The sequence below is a fragment of the Apaloderma vittatum genome, unplaced genomic scaffold (assembly GCF_000703405.1).
Source record: "Apaloderma vittatum isolate BGI_N311 unplaced genomic scaffold, ASM70340v1 scaffold17645, whole genome shotgun sequence".
In the NCBI taxonomy this organism is placed as follows: Eukaryota; Metazoa; Chordata; class Aves; order Trogoniformes; family Trogonidae; genus Apaloderma; species Apaloderma vittatum.
The window spans coordinates 22851-40138 of NW_009715647.1; the positions used below are offsets into that span (position 1 = coordinate 22851).

Here is a 17288-nt window from a genome sequence, read left to right on the forward strand (position 1 = left end):
ATATATAAAAAAGGAAATTAGTAAGCATAATGTAGAATGTCTATTTTGCTGAGAGCCTGAGTGCAACAGAGGTTCTACTTATGATGTGAAATCAAGGTAAAATGTGGAAACAATGTATTAGGTGGATTATCTCTGAAATAAATCCAACAGCTAACTCTTGTGAATAAAGAACAGTAGATTTACAGAATTTAATTCTTCCAAAAAAAAGGAGGAGTTAAATAGCAGACAAAATATTTTTACACCCTTGCACTTAATTTTTATTTAAAATTAAATTCATATCACATTTTTACTTGAAAAAGGGGGACTAACTCATGGAAAGATGTTTTGCCTTTTGTGGTTTGGTTGGATTTTTCTTAATGTACCAGTCCAATATGGCTATATCTTTGTTACTGTTAGACTAAAAGAACAAAATAGAAAAAGTAGCATGACTTCTTGTATGGACACAAGTATGGATTTACAACCGTGCTTAAAGTGCTTTCTTATTTGAGGAGATACTTACACAAATGCCTTTTCATGCTTATCTCCTTGTAACCATGTACTATATGCTTGTTGCTTGCTCTTATGTCATTTATAAGATAATGATAGGGTATTAAGTTCATACTCAGTATATTGTCATTAAAAACATCTGAAAACAGGAAAATGACAATTCCGGTTTTTTATTATTACAGCAATTTGAAAATTTTATTAAATACTGAAGTGCTTCATTTTTTCATTTATTCCTTTGCTTCCAGTGATGCTTAAAGCACTATGTAAGTACAAATAAATCATACTAAAAGCATATCCATTCTATTCTGGGTTTTCATCTAGGATTATTTACTGATTTCTTGCAGAACAGAGATGAATTTATGATCCCACGTGACCACTTATCTGCTGATGCTGCAAGATGTCTTGCCTCCAGGATTGGTTTCCATGTACATGGTTCGCCAAAGGTCTACATCTTATGAATATTTATACATTATTATGTCTTGTTGTTATGTGGCAGTGCTGCAATATGAGATGTCAAGTAGTATACTTCAATTTGCCAGTACCAGAAGTTGTGGGGGCAGCAGAAGCTGTGGCTTTACTGCCTACATACAAAGGGTCCAAACAAGCCACTTTGGCTGCAAAGAATGAGTGGATGCAGTGAAGGACTGCAAACAGGTTGGAAAACTCCAGCTCCTGGAAGTGAAAACAAAAAGATTAAACATGAAATACAAGGATATCTCACAAACATACACCCAGGAATGAACTGCTATTCAAATAGCAATAATTTTAATAGTTTGATGTAATTCTGCTAATGTGCCTGACAGTTCTCCATTATAGGGACTTAGATAGTGAGCCACCCCCATTTAGTAAATAATAGTTTGAAGACTAAGATGAACAGATTTCTGAGCTAAGTGCCACCATAGAAATATAAGAGCCTACTGGCTAAAGAGGAAGGAAAATGACACTATATATATATATATCATTTTTTTTTGCCTCAGGTTAACATAAATCTGGCACTTTTGCAGATTAATTTTGATAGAAGTTGAATGACTGCATCGTAACAGTCTACACATCTCTGGACTACTACTGTATACCCAAGGTACCACAAAGATCAATAATGTTGTGTTCCACATATGTTACATTTGAATGTTACATCATATCACATTGGTAGCTATTATTTTATCTGTGCTGAGTCTTTACACACACCCCACCCCACTCCCCACAAAAAAAAAAGACACATTTTCAAAAGGTGCTACTATCACATAGTGATATTCTGGATCTGGTTTTGGAGTGAAAAAAAGGAACAGACTCCATGTTTTAAACATATCAGCAGTATTAGACTAAGTCCTTCTTTTTTTACTTTAATTTACATTTCTTTATAGCTCCTTAGCATGTGATTAGGCTAGCTGGGATTCTTTTAGACACCACTAGAGATGAAATAACTAAAAACTACATTTTTTTTTTACATATATCAATTTGCTTCTTTGGATCTAGTTGACCTTATTTTTTCAATCTTTTCTAGTTTATCTTCAGTATGTGTTTTTGGAGTTAGTATTTAATTGATGAATATTTGTTGTATTTGAAAGCAAAAACTGAGGTATTTTAATACATACAAGTGTAAGGATGGTCATGCGGAGTTGACACCTTTCTGTTTTGATTCACTGCCTATACAGATTTCATCATTGTAATATGAAGCCAGTGATGGATATCCATGGTATATTCTATTTGTTTTTCTGTCCAGCACTGGTATTTCCGGCATATTTAGTGCTTAGGATTTTGCTTCTTTTTTGTGTAGAAGAATATTGATAATGTTGTATATTCAACAAAAATTGCTAAATCTCTCAAGTTTACATTAATTTGCAATTTTTATGATTCTGCCTCTTGAGATTTCCTGGAAGGTATTGCTTCACGTAATTCATGGGAACATTCACAATTGGCTGAAAGCAGACAGATGCATATGGAGTGTGCAACGATGTACTGAATGGGTGGACCTTTGTCAAGCTCTCTTGCAACCTGATGTCCTTCAGACATGCTCAGAAACTAATTTATAACACCTCATGAGTTTCTTTAAATTCCTGTAACTACCAATTCTCAATAAAGAAGATAAATCTTATGCCAAGTTTCACAAATCTGCCATCTGCGTCCATTTAAAAAAATCTGTTCAGAGACATTATCGTTCTTAAACACTGGGAGAAGGGCAACGTAATCACTATGCCAAAGGTTTTTTTCCTCCCTTATACTTTAAAATGAGAAAAACTATGATAGATAGGAAAATAATGGAAATTCAAAGGTGAGGAAACAGGGAATTACATAAGCTATTTCTGAATAACAAGTACCAGTTATTCAAATTAAGTTACTTTTCAGTTAACTCATTTTTATTAATATAATATTATTTATCCTTTTGGTGCTATATAAATAAAAATTAAGCTTAAAATGAGAGGACTTTTAGTGGAACAGTGAAATATATATAATACCAATTCAATGTGTAGAAAGATTACATTTCCCCATATGTCTCAACAGGATAATCCTATTAAAACAAATATTATAGAGAATTGTTTGAGTCAATTAGATAACCTTACTAGCTGAAAGTTCTTAGTAACATAATTATGGCTATGGGACACTGAATTTTCACAGTGCATTTGTACAATTATTACCAACAGTTTTCACAGATATTTCTGTAACCTTATGCAAAGAAAGTCTGGATTGAAAGGACAGAGATAGAGAAAATAGAGTACATCCAGATGAAACAAACAAACAAATAAACAACTCTTACAACATTACATTAATGATATAATTACATAAACAATACATATACAAAATAAAGTAATTAAAAGTTTCTAACTATTCACGACATAGTTAGGAAAAAAATCTCTTCTTTTATCCATATATAAACTGTTGATATGAGAAGGTATTTGTTATTTCATCAAATTTGGTGTTACATAGCAGAGAATCTCATCTAAAAAAGATATTAAACAGAAAATACATGCACACGACACGGGAAACTAAAAATTGAATCACACAAACCTACACAGGTCAGAAATCTGAACTCAGAATGCAGTTACTGCAATTGAGCAATCTGTAAAAATCCTATGGATGTATACTGAAAATGCATTTAAAAAAGATATTCTAAATTTGAAAAGCACTCTGTTGCTCAGAGAAAAATCCTCATAGATAAGAACAAGGATTAATTTAAAATTGTTTTTTGGAAAATATACTTGAAATCAACAGAAGCGTCAGTCTGGGAAATGGTGCAAGCATCCATCAGGACATCTTGCAATACTTGAAAGTGAGTATTTTGTTCACATTAAAACAGCAGTAACTCAGACTCTTTGTTTTAGATTAGAATTCTACACAAGATAATTTCAAGTACAAATTAATTGACATTAATTACTGTTAAGGTAACATGAATTAATTAATAAGTATTAATGCTAACTCCTTACAGAAGTTACACTTCTTCCTTTGCTGATACCATATCTGCACCCTCATCTTCTGTTCTCCACATTCAGAGAGGCTAAAACAATTGACTGGATCCTCATCTTGGTGTGCTGATTTCTGTAATCACTTGGGTTCTGTAACAGTTTCGGGTTTCGGCTAGTCTGTGAGCAAAAGCTAACCTGATGCAGCACAGCTGTGTGACCTCACCTGAGTTTTTCTGACAAAACTGGTGAGCTGTGAAAAAACCCTGTAAGTTGAGAAAGATGAAAGGACTGACTGAAGTGTAGTTTTTGAGTTACGCATATGTTCTACACAGCACAGAAACTCAAAGTTCACAGAAATTATGAATTGGTGCATTTACTTAAAAAATTCAAAGGGAAATTGCATATAATAAGAAAAACAGCACTGATGCTGATTTTTATATATCTTACATATTCCTGTATTTTGGAGTAGGATCTCTCATAGATTTAAGATACTCTTCCTTTTTTGTCACAAAAATACAAAGCAGTTTCTATTACGGTGGTCTAATACATAGCCAAGTAAAACTGAATAGCACAGCACTTTGACTTTATCATGGTCCTGAGATTTTGTTAGCCTCTCAAAGCTGCTGCGATACTGGAGAAACACCAATGCATCATTAAACTATAATTAAACAAATAGACAAGTAGATAGGTAAATAGACAGAAAGGTGCCTAACTGAATCCCTTTGCGTCTTATAGATGAGGAGGAAGCTTTGCCCTTCCGTGTTAGGTTTTTTCAACCCAGTGCCAAGAGCTCAGTAAGAATGAAGGAAAGGGACACGTAGGCTCCACATTCTGCCAAGCTGACAGCTCTGTTTTCTAGCTCTCAGTCAGAAAATTTCTGTCTGACGGTGCAAACTTGTGCAATATCTCCTGCTGAGTGACAGCTGGGAAATAACCTACAGATTGGACTGTCTAAGGGGTATCAGTGATTAATGTTGCCCCTAAGTGGTTTTCTTCTCAGAAACCACTTAGACCTTGCCTTAGCAACCTTCAGAGTTAGGTGTTTGCATCCAGGCACCCTGCCATGGACCCACTAGTGTGACCTACGGTAATTACTGTTCAGACTTTTCACACTGGAATTGCTTAAGTCTATGAGGAGACACTTTTATACTACACTATATATCTTTATTATAACATGATATTACTTACAGACAAGTCAAACAAAAGCATCAGTACCAAGTCTCTACAGAAAAAAAACAGCAGTGTTTTTCTCTACAGAAAAAAAACAGCAGTGTTTTAACAATATCTTAGAGAATAACGCAAATCTTTAAATATCTTAAATTATTTTAATGCTGGAAAGCAAGTATATCTTGCTAAACTGTAACTAAATCCACAGCAAATGTTGTGTGTCTCAAAGCATGCCATTTCGAATTTAGTTAAGTCAGGCATGAAGCACACTGTAAAGAATTTTGACAGCATTATAAAAATGCTAGTTATTCCGTATTAGTGAAGGACCTTCTATCACCTAGGAACATAAACTGGTGGCAAGTGTGTTTCTCAAAAAGCAAATATAAAACCAAAAAATAACTGACTGATGAATGGATGTGTTTCTGCATTTTTTCTCAAAAAGTATTTTTCCTAGATTCTTTTAACATTAACAATGATATCTCTGTATATTCCACCAGAATACAGAGATGATGCTGGACAATTATGATGATGGTATGAATAAAATTTAGCACACTGATGTATATATTTTCTTTCAAGTAATGTCTATCTACAAGTCTGAATATATTTCATCTAAGTTTTTTATCACAATTCACTAGCTAATCATTCTGACACTCTTAATTCTCTGGATAAGAAACAAATGTTCTAAAGTTAAAATATTTTATCACATAGATACAACATGCCATAATCACAGATATTTGGAATAGCATCTAAGTAGCACAGCCTTTCCCTCATCCACATGATGGCACTCAAGATGATCCGCTCCGTAACTTTCTCTGGCACTGTGGTCAGACTGACAGGCCTGTAGCTCCCTGAATCCTCCTTCTGGCCTTCCTTGTAGACATGGGTCACATTCATTAACCTCCAGCCTGCTGGGACCTACTCAGTTAGCCAGCACTGCACGTAAATGATGAGAAGTGGCTTCGTGAGCACTTCCACCAGCCCTTGGGTGGATCTCATCTGGCCCGATAGACTTGTCTGCATCTAAATGGAGCAGCAGGTTGCTAACCATTTTCCATTTGACTAAGGAGGCTTCACTCAGCTCCCTATCCCTGTCTTCTAGCTCAGGGGGCTGGGTTGCCAAAGAACAACTGGTCTTATTCAAGACTGAGGCAAAGAAGGCATTAAGTACTTCAGCCTTTTCCTCATCCTTCATCACTATGTTTCCACCCACCTCCAATAAAGGCTGAAGATTCTCCTTAGTCCTCCTTTTGTTTTAATGTGTTTATAGAAACATTTTAGATCAGTAGCCAGTTTAAGTTTCAGTTGGGCTTTGGCCCTTCTAATTTCATCCCTGTATAACCTCACATCATCCTTGTAGCCCTCCTGAGTTATATCTTATTTCCAGTAGATATCTGGTAAGTTGAAGTTCCCCCAGAGAATAAGGGCTAGAGACTATGAGACTTCTCCCAGCTGTTTATAGAATATTCTGCCTGCCTCCTTAATCCTAGTTGGGTGGTCCGTAACAGACTCCTACCACAAAATCTGTATTGTTGGACTTCCCCCTAATCCTTACTCATTAACTGTCAACCCTTTTATCACCAAGTTTTAGACAATGAAAACTCTCCCTAACATAGATGGCTATCCTACAGTCTCTCCTTCTTCGTCTAACTCTTCTAAAGAGTTTATAGCCATCTAGTGCAGAATTCCCATTGTGTGAGGCATCCCACCACATTTCTGTGGTGGCATCTATGTCCATAGTTTTCTTGCTTAACAATGGCTTCCAGCTTCTGTTTGTCATCCATGCCATGTGCATTGGTGCAGATGCACTTCAGCTGGGATATCGATCCCACCACCTTTTTTGCATGGAGAAGCCCTAATTCCTGTGTGACCGTTCTCAGGCACTTCTATGGTTTCTACATATCAGTAAACATTGTGACTTTGCTGCCACATGGATCTCCATCCCCCACCGAGATGGCAGACTGAAGGACCTCGCTAGCACACCATTCCTCAAACATTGCCATGATTCCCCCAGGCTTATCTCCAGCAAGCCTTGTTTTATCCCTTTCCCCTTTCAAGTATAGCTTAAAGCTCTTTCAGTGAGCCCTGATAATTGCTGTGCAAAGATACTTTTCTCCTTACAACAGGCATACCCCGTCAGCAGGCCTGGTGTTATGTAAACTGATCCATGATCAAAAACCTGAAGTTCTGCTGCTGAAACTACATTCGGATCCAGGTACTGATCTGTTGGCTCTCCCCTTTTCTTCCTTCCTCATTCCCTTAAACTGGAAGGATAGACGACAACACTGCTTGTGCTCCTAATCCCTTAACCAGCTGTCCCAAGCCCCTGAAATCTTTCATGATTGCCCTGGCATTGTTCATTGCAACTTCATTGCTGCCTACCTGAAAAATCAATCATAGATAGTAATCTGAGAGCCATATCAGGGTAGGAAGCTTTCTCTTCACATTTTTAACCCAGGCTCCAGGGATTCAGTGGATGTGGTCTACATACTGGGCCTTCTGTTCCCTTTAGAAGTAAGTCTCCTGTGACAATCACCCCTCTTTTTTCCGTTATGGGAGCAGTTTTGACTGATACAGATAAATGGCTACAAAATGAATGTGAAGATTCATCTGTCATATTTTTTCAACCTTAAAATTCTATTGATAGGCCCCTTCAGTATCCTTTAAGCCTTTTAAAGTCCTAAGCCTTTAAACCTTTTAAAGCACTATTCAGCATGAGAAGAGATGGAACAATCTAGTCTCTATTTTTTTTAATTTACCAACACTACAGAGTTAGAGGGATAGCTATTTGGGGAACTCCTGAGTCATTAGGAAATGTTAATCAGATTTTCAGAAATGCTTGTAATGTCAAGTTTCATGCATACTGTGTGCAGGCCTCATTTGGTATCAGATGATGGGAATTTTGTAAAACATCTGTTAAAGGTTGTGATGAATATTCACGGGCACAGTTATCATCACCTGTTTAAATGCAGCTCTGTGTTTTAGATGGCCTGGAGACCCACTGTTGTAAGGGAAAATACAGCACAAGATTTTCTTGCAAAGATAATTTTTTGTCAGTTACATTACACAGGGAATAATCAGCATATATTGAAATCAGAGCTCACAGCTAAGACCAAAGCCAAAAAATCGAGGAGCTGTTGCCCCAACATATTAGGGCTCTTCACTCTTGCATTCCCAGCAGTAATGTGGAAATAGGGCATGGCAGCTTAAGAGAGTCCTAGAACTGAGAGGGCTTTTTTCCCATTCGTCATTAATACTAATACACTATGTAGAACCTGTTATAGTGTATGCATACCTGATCTGAGACTCCTGCTTTCTTGCCTCTAAAGTTCATTTTTGTCCGTCTCCTAATTTCAGCAATGGCACTGATGGAATGTGCTAATGTATTTAATGCACTATAATTCAGTTACTCCCTGTAAATGTGAGGTGGTCTGGCCATAGGGTTTCTTGTTGTTGTATCTTTGGGATGTAGCCAAATATGAGAGTACTGAAAGCCATGGTCCACCACATTTAATTGCTGTTGATTTGATGGGAGCTTTTACATATGTTTATTGTAGTGAGTACATTTAAAATTATGTAAATAGCTGCTCGTTAGAATATAATTAATATCAAATATAAAGAGACATGTAAGAAGGAAAAATAGCTGCTTAATGTAGCTATTTGCATTTAAACTCCTGACTGGCCCTGCTATAATGCCTATTTTCTTTACACACTCTATTATGCAGTGTATATTTACCCCTTCTAGATAACAATGTATTTAAACATTTTTTTTTCTCACTGAGCTGTATTGTTATTATATTTGTTCAACAATTTTCTCTCTGATGCAGTCAGGCAAAAATGGTATAGCAAACATTTCAAACACAAGGCTTAAAGATGGCCAAGAAAATAATCTTTAGATTTACACAAAAAATGGAATTCTAGTCAAAAAGACCTTTGATTCAGAACCTAAAGCAATTCCAGTTACCAAAGATCCTGGGAGATCACTTCTCCTCACATACATCAGGACAGTAAATGCCCTGTTCTCAAAAGACATAAATCTTAAGCATAAATGTCTTAGGGTTACATTTTTCATAAATTAGTGTTTGCATCAAAAGCACAACTGAAAATACAACTGTTTTGATTTTGCATTAGATACAGACACAAAACAGTCTTGCAAGTGAATAGGTGTTTAGTCCACAGTTTATTGTTCTGAAAAATAAAAGCAGATTTTAGATCTTTGCTGTGTTTTGTCCCCAGGTTGACTTAAGGCTCTATTTTACACCATTTCCTCATGATAGGCTGAAAAACAGGGCATTCAAACTCTCAGACAGCTTTATCAAAATAATAAAGAGGAGAGTTGGCAAATACACCTAAAACCTTACATATTGAGTCCTGTTTTAAAATTATTTTTCACATGCAATTACACCTTTCAAAAGACTTTAAACTTGCAAAAGTCCAAGCAATTGATTCTTTTTTTTTTCCTAGAATTTCTTTGAGGTTTTTGCATTCTTGGACTTTGTGCCTTAATCTAGTATTTCCAAGCAGTTTATTTTAATTTACTCATTTGTTCCCCTCGTTGCTTTGATAACTGCTTTTAATGTACATTGCCTTGTTTTTACCTTGGCTTCAATTTGTTTAGTATCTTGGTTTTGGAATAAAAATTTGATTTTGCTCTTTCCATCGTCTGAAGAACCTTTGAGCTGGGAAAACTTGTACCTCCAAAGTACGACCTAGAGGAAAAGAAAAGAAACATAAAAAACCATACACAAGCAAGTCAGCGTAGTTATCATTGAAAATTGTATTCAAAATAGCTGATCTCCTTCCAAGGGAATTTTTAATCCCTTTAGAGTACATGATTAGATCAATACAATGTTATGTGGTCTGATGTCCTTTTGATCATATGGATCTATTACAGCGGCAGTGTCTGATTCTGATCAGACAGTCTGACGACTACATTTGTGACATTTACTCTGAAATTCCTTTGTTTATACTTAATCATGATTAAACAAAAAAAAAGAGCATTAGTAAAATCATTGTCAAGACAAAAAAAAATTTTTTTTTTCCACTGATGATCTGTGGACTCCCTACTCCTTCTGAGATCAGAAGTCCTCTCTTTTTTTTTCTACAAAAGAAGTCTACTTGTATTAAAACAAAGGGCATATCAAATATGCCCTTTAAAGTATAAAATAACAAAAAGAAACTTAGTATTGAGAACTTAATTTGAACTTACTTATGAGAGCTCTAATCAGGAATTAGAATAATAACTAGAAATATTTGACTTTTTGTCTCGGTCTTCACTGGCCAGTGCTCTAGCCACACCACTGAAGTCTCATAAGGCAAAGGAAGAGACTGGGAGAGTGAAGAACCTCCCACTGTAGAAGATCAGGTTTGAGACCATCTAAAGAACCTGAAAGTGCACAAGTACATGGGGCCTGATGAGATACATCCACGGGTAGTGAGACAACTGACAGATGAAGTGGATAAGCCACTGTCCATCATATCTGAGAAGTCATGGCAGACTGGTAAAGTTCCTGATGTCTGGAAAAGGGGAAACATAACTCTCACTTGTAAAAATGGAGAAAAAAAAAAGATGACCCAGGGAACTACAGTCCAGTCAGTCTCATGTCTCTGCCCAACAAGATCATGGAGTAGATCCTCCTGGCAAATATGCTAGGGCACATGGAAAATAACGAGGTGACAGCCATTGCTTCAGTAAGGGCAAATCATGTCTAACAAATTTGGTAGCCTTCTATGATGGGGCTACAGCATCGGTAGATAAGGGAAGAGCAACTGATGTCATTCGACTGGACTTGTACAAAGCATTTGACACTGTACCACAGGACATCCTTGTCTCTAAATTGGAGACATGGATTGGACAGATGGGCCTCTTGGTGCATAAGGAATTGGCTGGATGGTTAAACTGAAAGAGTTGCAGTCAATGGCTTGATCTCGAAGTGGGGACCAGCAACAAGTGATGTTCCTCAGAGGTCGGTATTGGAACTGGTGCTAACTTTGCTGGCGACATGGACAGTGGAATTGAGTGCATCTTCAGCAAGTTTGCTGATGACACCAAGCTGTGTGGTGCAGTCAACATGCTGGAGGGAAGGGATGGCATCCAGAGGAACCTTGACAGGCTTGAGAGGTGGGCCTGTGCAAACCTCATGAACTTAAAAAAGGCCAAGTACAAAGTCCTACACCTGGGTTGAGGCAATCTCAGGCCACCAATACAGGCTAGGGGATGAAGGATTGAGAGTAGCCCTGCACAGAAGGACTTGGGGGTTCTGGTGGATGAAAAGCTGAATATGAGCCAGCAATGTGTGCTTGCAGCCCAAAATTTGCATCCTGGGGTGCATTGTGGCTAGGAGATCAAGGGAGGTGATTCTGACTCTGCTCTTGTGAGACCTCATCGACATCAGTGTGTTCAGGTCTGAGGTTCCCAGCACAAGAAAGATGTAGACCTGTTAGAGAGGGTCCAGAGGAGGGTCATGAAGATGATCAGGGAGCTGGAGCACCTCTCCTATGAGGACAGGCTGAGAGAGTACAGCCTGGAGAAGAGAAGGCTCTGGGGACCTACAGGAAAGATGGGGAAAGACTGTTTATCAAGGGGTGTAGTAACAGTACAAGGAGTAATGGTTTCAAACTGTAAGAGTGTAGATTTAAATTATATATTACAAAGAAATTCTTTACTGTGAGGGTGGTGACACACTGGAACAGGTTGCCTAGAGAAGTTGTGGAAGCCCCCTCCCTGGAAAAGTTCCACGCCAGGTCGGATGGGGCTTTGAGCAAATTGGTCCAGTGGAAGGTGTCCCTGCCCATGGCAGGGGATTCAGAACGAGATGATATTTAAGGTCCCTTCCAACTCAAACCTGTCTTTGATTCTACAAATCTATGAATTTGAGATCATTAATTCTATGCATATTAGCGGCCTTTCAAGTAATTATATTATGAATTGCATTGTCTCTTGGTGAAGAGAAAGACAGACTGTTCTACAAAATAAACATACAATTAAAAAATTTAACAGCTGGTTAGAAAAACATGTTTTCTATATATATAATTTATGTAGAAAAATTACATTACAAGCTACTTTGCTTAAAAGTTAAAAAGAGTTATTTTTTAATTTTATATTTTCAAACTTATTTAAATATATCCCCCATCCTCCAGATGTTTTTAAGCACTAGCATTTTTCAGTTCTCACTCACATTGTGCTATTACTTTGAGAAGACATCAATTACACATGCATCGGACACCACAGAAACTTTAGGCAAGAAGTGGTGTTCCATTTTCTTTTCTGCAAGGGTTTGTAAATGACTTACACTCAGTTCTGTAGCATGACACTTCATCTGTACCCTTTGTCTATATGAAGGACTTCTATTTGAAATTAAACAGAGTCAAATTTTTTAAACAGGTCAAATTTTTAACTGTCCTCAATCTATGCAGGTCACTTGCTTCAGGATATGTTGATCTCTTTGTGTCAATGACTGGCAAAAATCTCTGACCTGCTCCAAGCTGTGTCTGTCTTAATAACTTGAAGAGGAAAAAACCCCAAAGGGCAGTATTTTAATTGTACACAGAACACAAACCAAGTGCTAGATTTATCTTCCCAAAAATTCTTTCTATGTGTTTGCCCCTTTCAGATAAACCACCCCCCCCAATCTCAGTACTGCTTTCATTCTCTGTGTGTATGTGACAGGTGATTTCCTGTCTACCATAAACAGAGTCAAGGATATTCTGTCTCAGATAAACTACAGGAATCTGGCAGTTTATGTGAAACTATATCATATTTGTTTCAAATGCTGTCCTCCTGAGCTGACCAATCTGCACTGAAGAAAATAGAATAGCTTTCATTATCTCTAAGCATATGCCTTTCACCTTGTTTGATCAATGATGTTTACTTATGTCCTGTACACAGTGAGTTAAAAAACCCAAAACAATCCAGCATACCATTCAGGTGTCCATACTTCCTATCTACACTGTAAATTCCTTTTTGTACAGACCTATGTAACACAACAAATCTTGTCAGAAAATCGAGACCATTGCCTTTCTGCAAGAACAGCAAATCTATTTAAGCATGTCATTTCCTAGATGAAAAATGTAAAGGGCATTTATGGGTCTCTTTATCTCAGGAGAAAAACAATCAAAAAACAATCTATCATCTTTCTCATCTCTGATGATGTATGGGGATGCCAGGAGAGAGGTGCAGGACCAACAGGGAGCTTTAGATGGGCAGGCAAAATCCTAGGGTACCTGGCCTGATTCCCAATTGGATTAAGTTTGAGTGAAGATAAAGCATGTACAGAACTACAATACTGCATCTTCCAAGAAGTTTTGCCACTCGCTTCATTCCAGCACAGAGGAAAGAGGATGACAGTCACACCAGACCACAGGCATGATTCAAGAACACATTTCAGTTTATGCATAACATTGGTTTTGGAGAGCCCTACTTAGCAGATACTTAGGCTCTTACTTAAGTACATGGTAAAATCAAGTCTATAGTGTGGAGGGGACAATATTCTTTTTGAGACCAATCCCAAAAAGACTTCACTTCTCCCATCAGGATATCAAAATAAGTTCATAGAACTGACAATTCAACAACATACTTATCAGAAACTATTAAATAACACTTGTCCAAAGTGTAAGGAATAAAAATGCTATTGACAATGCATGTGACTATTCCCAAATGAAAGAATTGTCTTTTTCTGTTGAGAATTCTTCAGCAAATTGAAGACATTTTTTTTCCAATGATGTCCACATGAAGGAGGGTTACTTTTGCAAAAATAAGACTGGGGAAATGTTGTGAGTTTGAAATTATTAAGTCAGTAACAGAAAGTATTTCAACCATTCACACTGATCATCCTGGCCGCTCATTTTGTTCCAGAGAATTTCTAAATAACAGTTCCTTCATCCTGGTTTGAACTGGGCTGAATACTGCTTCACTCTTATACACACTGGATGTGTCTACATCTCTATGTACCACACTACATTAGAAGTGTAACAACTAGCTGAAACTAAATGTCCCAATTCTAGATAGCCAAAATTGGGTGAATTAGTTAAGCACATGCCCAGTGAGATCCATTTAATTTCTAGTCTCTTACCAAAGAAGCCAAAATGCTGTCCTGTGTAGTTAGACGCAGAATGCTGTCAGATCACTCTCTTAAAATACAATATCTTGGGGATCCCTGGGTGGGTTAACTCCTTTTGTGGTTACAAATGTTCTGGGGGGTTTTTTGTGTGTGTGTGTGTTTTTTTTTTTTTCTCGTTACTGCAAAATGCATAAACAGTGAACAGTGATCCTTCTTCAATGACTATCTCATAGTGCCAAAGCAGAAAGGAGAAGCAAGACCTACTCACTTAAGCAACCAATTTCACAAACACATGAAGCTACAGCTGTGGTATAAACATATGAGAGAGAGTTTCACATGCTGCTATCTTTCATGTTCCTGTGGGCTGACTTCATTACCACAGTGCTCGCTGTGGTGACTGTGTGAATTCTGATTTTAAAAGCTAATTCTCCTGCATTAGGAATAAGCATCCTCGAGGATAGTGATCTATATATGCCACTCTGAAAGGCAAGTGAACGATTTTCTATGTTTCTGAACATCACAATTCCTCAGAAGTATTTGTTGGATACTTGCCTCAGAGACTTAATATAAATTGATATAATTTTGTACAAATATATATGTATTTATGTATAGAATAACTTGTAAGTGATAAAATGACTTGTAAAACATGTTTTCACAAATTGCCAAAGAAATAAATGTGAGTCATATAAATTATTCCTGAAGCAGTTTTTATGAATTATAATATACAAGCAGAAGTACTTACTCTTTTGAAGGTGCAATGTTACTGAGCTCAACCCTTTATAATACATTCTTATAGAGTTTCGTTTAGTTAATAAAAGCAGCCTATTCTCTTCAAGTGCTTTCCTTGAATAATCTTTAGTAACTGTGTATAACCTGCGTGACTGAGAATATTTTACAGGACTATATATAGGAACTTTAAGAAGTAGTAAATTTTTCTTTACCCTAAACCAGATTTGACAGGTGGGCCAGGTGGCAATTCCTTTTAAAGCACAAAGTGCAAACAAATTCAAAAAGATTCTGTCGTAGATGCTGCATCAGTTACTTCTGAGGACTCTGAGACACTTCTTAAAGTCAAGGCACACAATCTTATTATGCCTTGATGAAGGCCCAAGATGACAGCTCATTATACACTATTCATTGCCTTTAAAAGGGAACTCTCAATCCATGAGTAGAGACAGCACTTGTGAACAAAAGCAAGCAGTCCATTTTAGAAACTGGAGACCAAGGTAACAGCATATACTGAAAACACCACCAGCTTCACAATTTGCATATATCCAGTGTGGGCAAGGAAAATCTGACAGAGCTAATCCATGTTTTGAGGAGTGCACTCTAAGAAGACAAACTTACTGAAAAAATACTGTATGTATCATGCATAACATTGAAAACAACCAATGAGCTATAAATCCTTTTCCCAATTACTATTCATAGAATGCTTAGGCTTTTTACATTTTATACCATTTAATAAAATTAACTTCAAAGAATACCAGAATGAAATTCAAACAAACAAACAGTGCAGATAAGCTGACAAATTAGATTTAAGACTTCTCTTGAGATGCTATTAAATTACTGTAATAAGAAATCATCAGAAAGTGAAATCCTGTCTTCATTGAAATTAATAGGATTTTTTTTTCCTTTGACATGTCTGGGACCAAGATTCTCCAACAACACTTTTTAATGAGAAATATTTTATTTATAAGTAATCATCTAGGACTCTTTTGTTCTAGTCTTTGTAACCAAATTACTGCCTATTATCTTCTGCTAGTGTTATTTTGTTATAATTACCCAAGGATGCTCTCTGCCTGCATATTCTTATTTTATAGATGAGACATAAATGTAATACATAAATGGTACATGGAGAAAAAGCTATTGACTTCAGTACCTGTAATACTTTGCTGATCTTCTTTACTGTCACACAAATGCAGAAAGTTATATTGCTTCTATTTTTAGCCCTAGTGCTGAATCTGAAGAGCATATTCTACAAGGGACCTTAGAAAATATTTCTTCATTCATATTATATGTCAGTTTGCTACTGATTGCCATCATTTCACAATATGGACACAATTTTGATGACATCATCAAACAAAACTCCTTCCCATCTAGATAGTGGTATCGAAAGTGGGACTGAACCACAATTATCTTAGTTTAAGGAACGATTGGGAGCATTGGTTAGGGTTTAGTTTTGTTTTGGATCAAGGAGCTTGATTTACCCTAAACAGAGTCTGGATTACCAGACAAACACAAAATAAACAGGTGTATCTGTATTTTTACTTAAGGAATACGCATAGAAGTGTGAGTGCCTGACTAGTCCCTGGCTCTCTGGTAGCTATATGATTCAGCAAGGATATACAGGGCAGTTGCATTGGCACTTGGAAAGCAAAGTTGTATTTTGCCAACATGGGAGTCTCAAACCAGAACAGAACTAATTTGTGTTCTGTGGCCTCAGTGATGAATTATCTTCAATTTATTATTAAGCAGTCTTGCCTCTTCTATATTGGATTATGCTCTGTGGACTAATTCTGTTCTTGCAAAAACACCATTTACACGTAATGAACTTGTGAAATAGTGTTTGTACCACATATTGCAACAGCATCTTTTCACCTGCCAGTGCACATCATCAAATACAGATTTTCTCTATAATTTCCACTGACATAAATCATACAGATTTTATTACGTAGTAGCAAAAGAGGTTTGGCTTTCAACAGGAAGCTTGGAAAAAAACTGAAAGAGTCTATCAGAGTTTTTTAATGATTATACAGTTACATTTCAGACCACCTGTACATGGTGGTGTAAATAAAGAAACTATTAAGGAAAGGATGTCAGAGATCACTTTTCTAACTTTGGTTTCAGTAAATCCCTTTGTCTTTTCCATTACATGTTCATAAAGCTGTAGTTGTACTTTTTGATTACTGCTTCCTTTTTTTCATCCTTCTGTTTAGCTTTTCAAGGCTTTTTTAATACTATATATGTTACAGAATTATGCTAAATTTGAAGGGACGCCTTCCAAGTTAATGTTGTTTGTCATCTGACTAAAAGAAGTGATACTTCTACAAGTCAAACTAAATCAGAAGCAGATGCCTTGTAGGTCCTTATTTTCAAGAACAGAAAAAACTAGATCTTCAGGTACCTGGGATATATCTTAATTTGGCTGTCTCACAGCTAATTGAGAATGACTGCATTCCTG

At 36.7% G+C, this 17288-nt stretch overlaps 1 protein-coding gene across 1 annotated transcript in view; it reads right to left on the bottom strand.

Annotated features, from left to right (window-relative positions):
* Positions 1 to 999: 999 nt before the first annotated feature.
* Positions 1000 to 17288, bottom strand: part of LOC104273798 (gamma-1-syntrophin-like) — a gene marked incomplete at its 5' end in the record, with an annotated part of 27834 nt that continues 11545 nt past the window's right edge. The window contains 2 exons of the mRNA XM_009869235.1: positions 1000 to 1158; positions 9647 to 9757. Coding sequence (XP_009867537.1) covers positions 1000 to 1158; positions 9647 to 9757 — 270 coding nt within the window. The remainder of the gene's footprint in view (positions 1159 to 9646; positions 9758 to 17288) is intronic.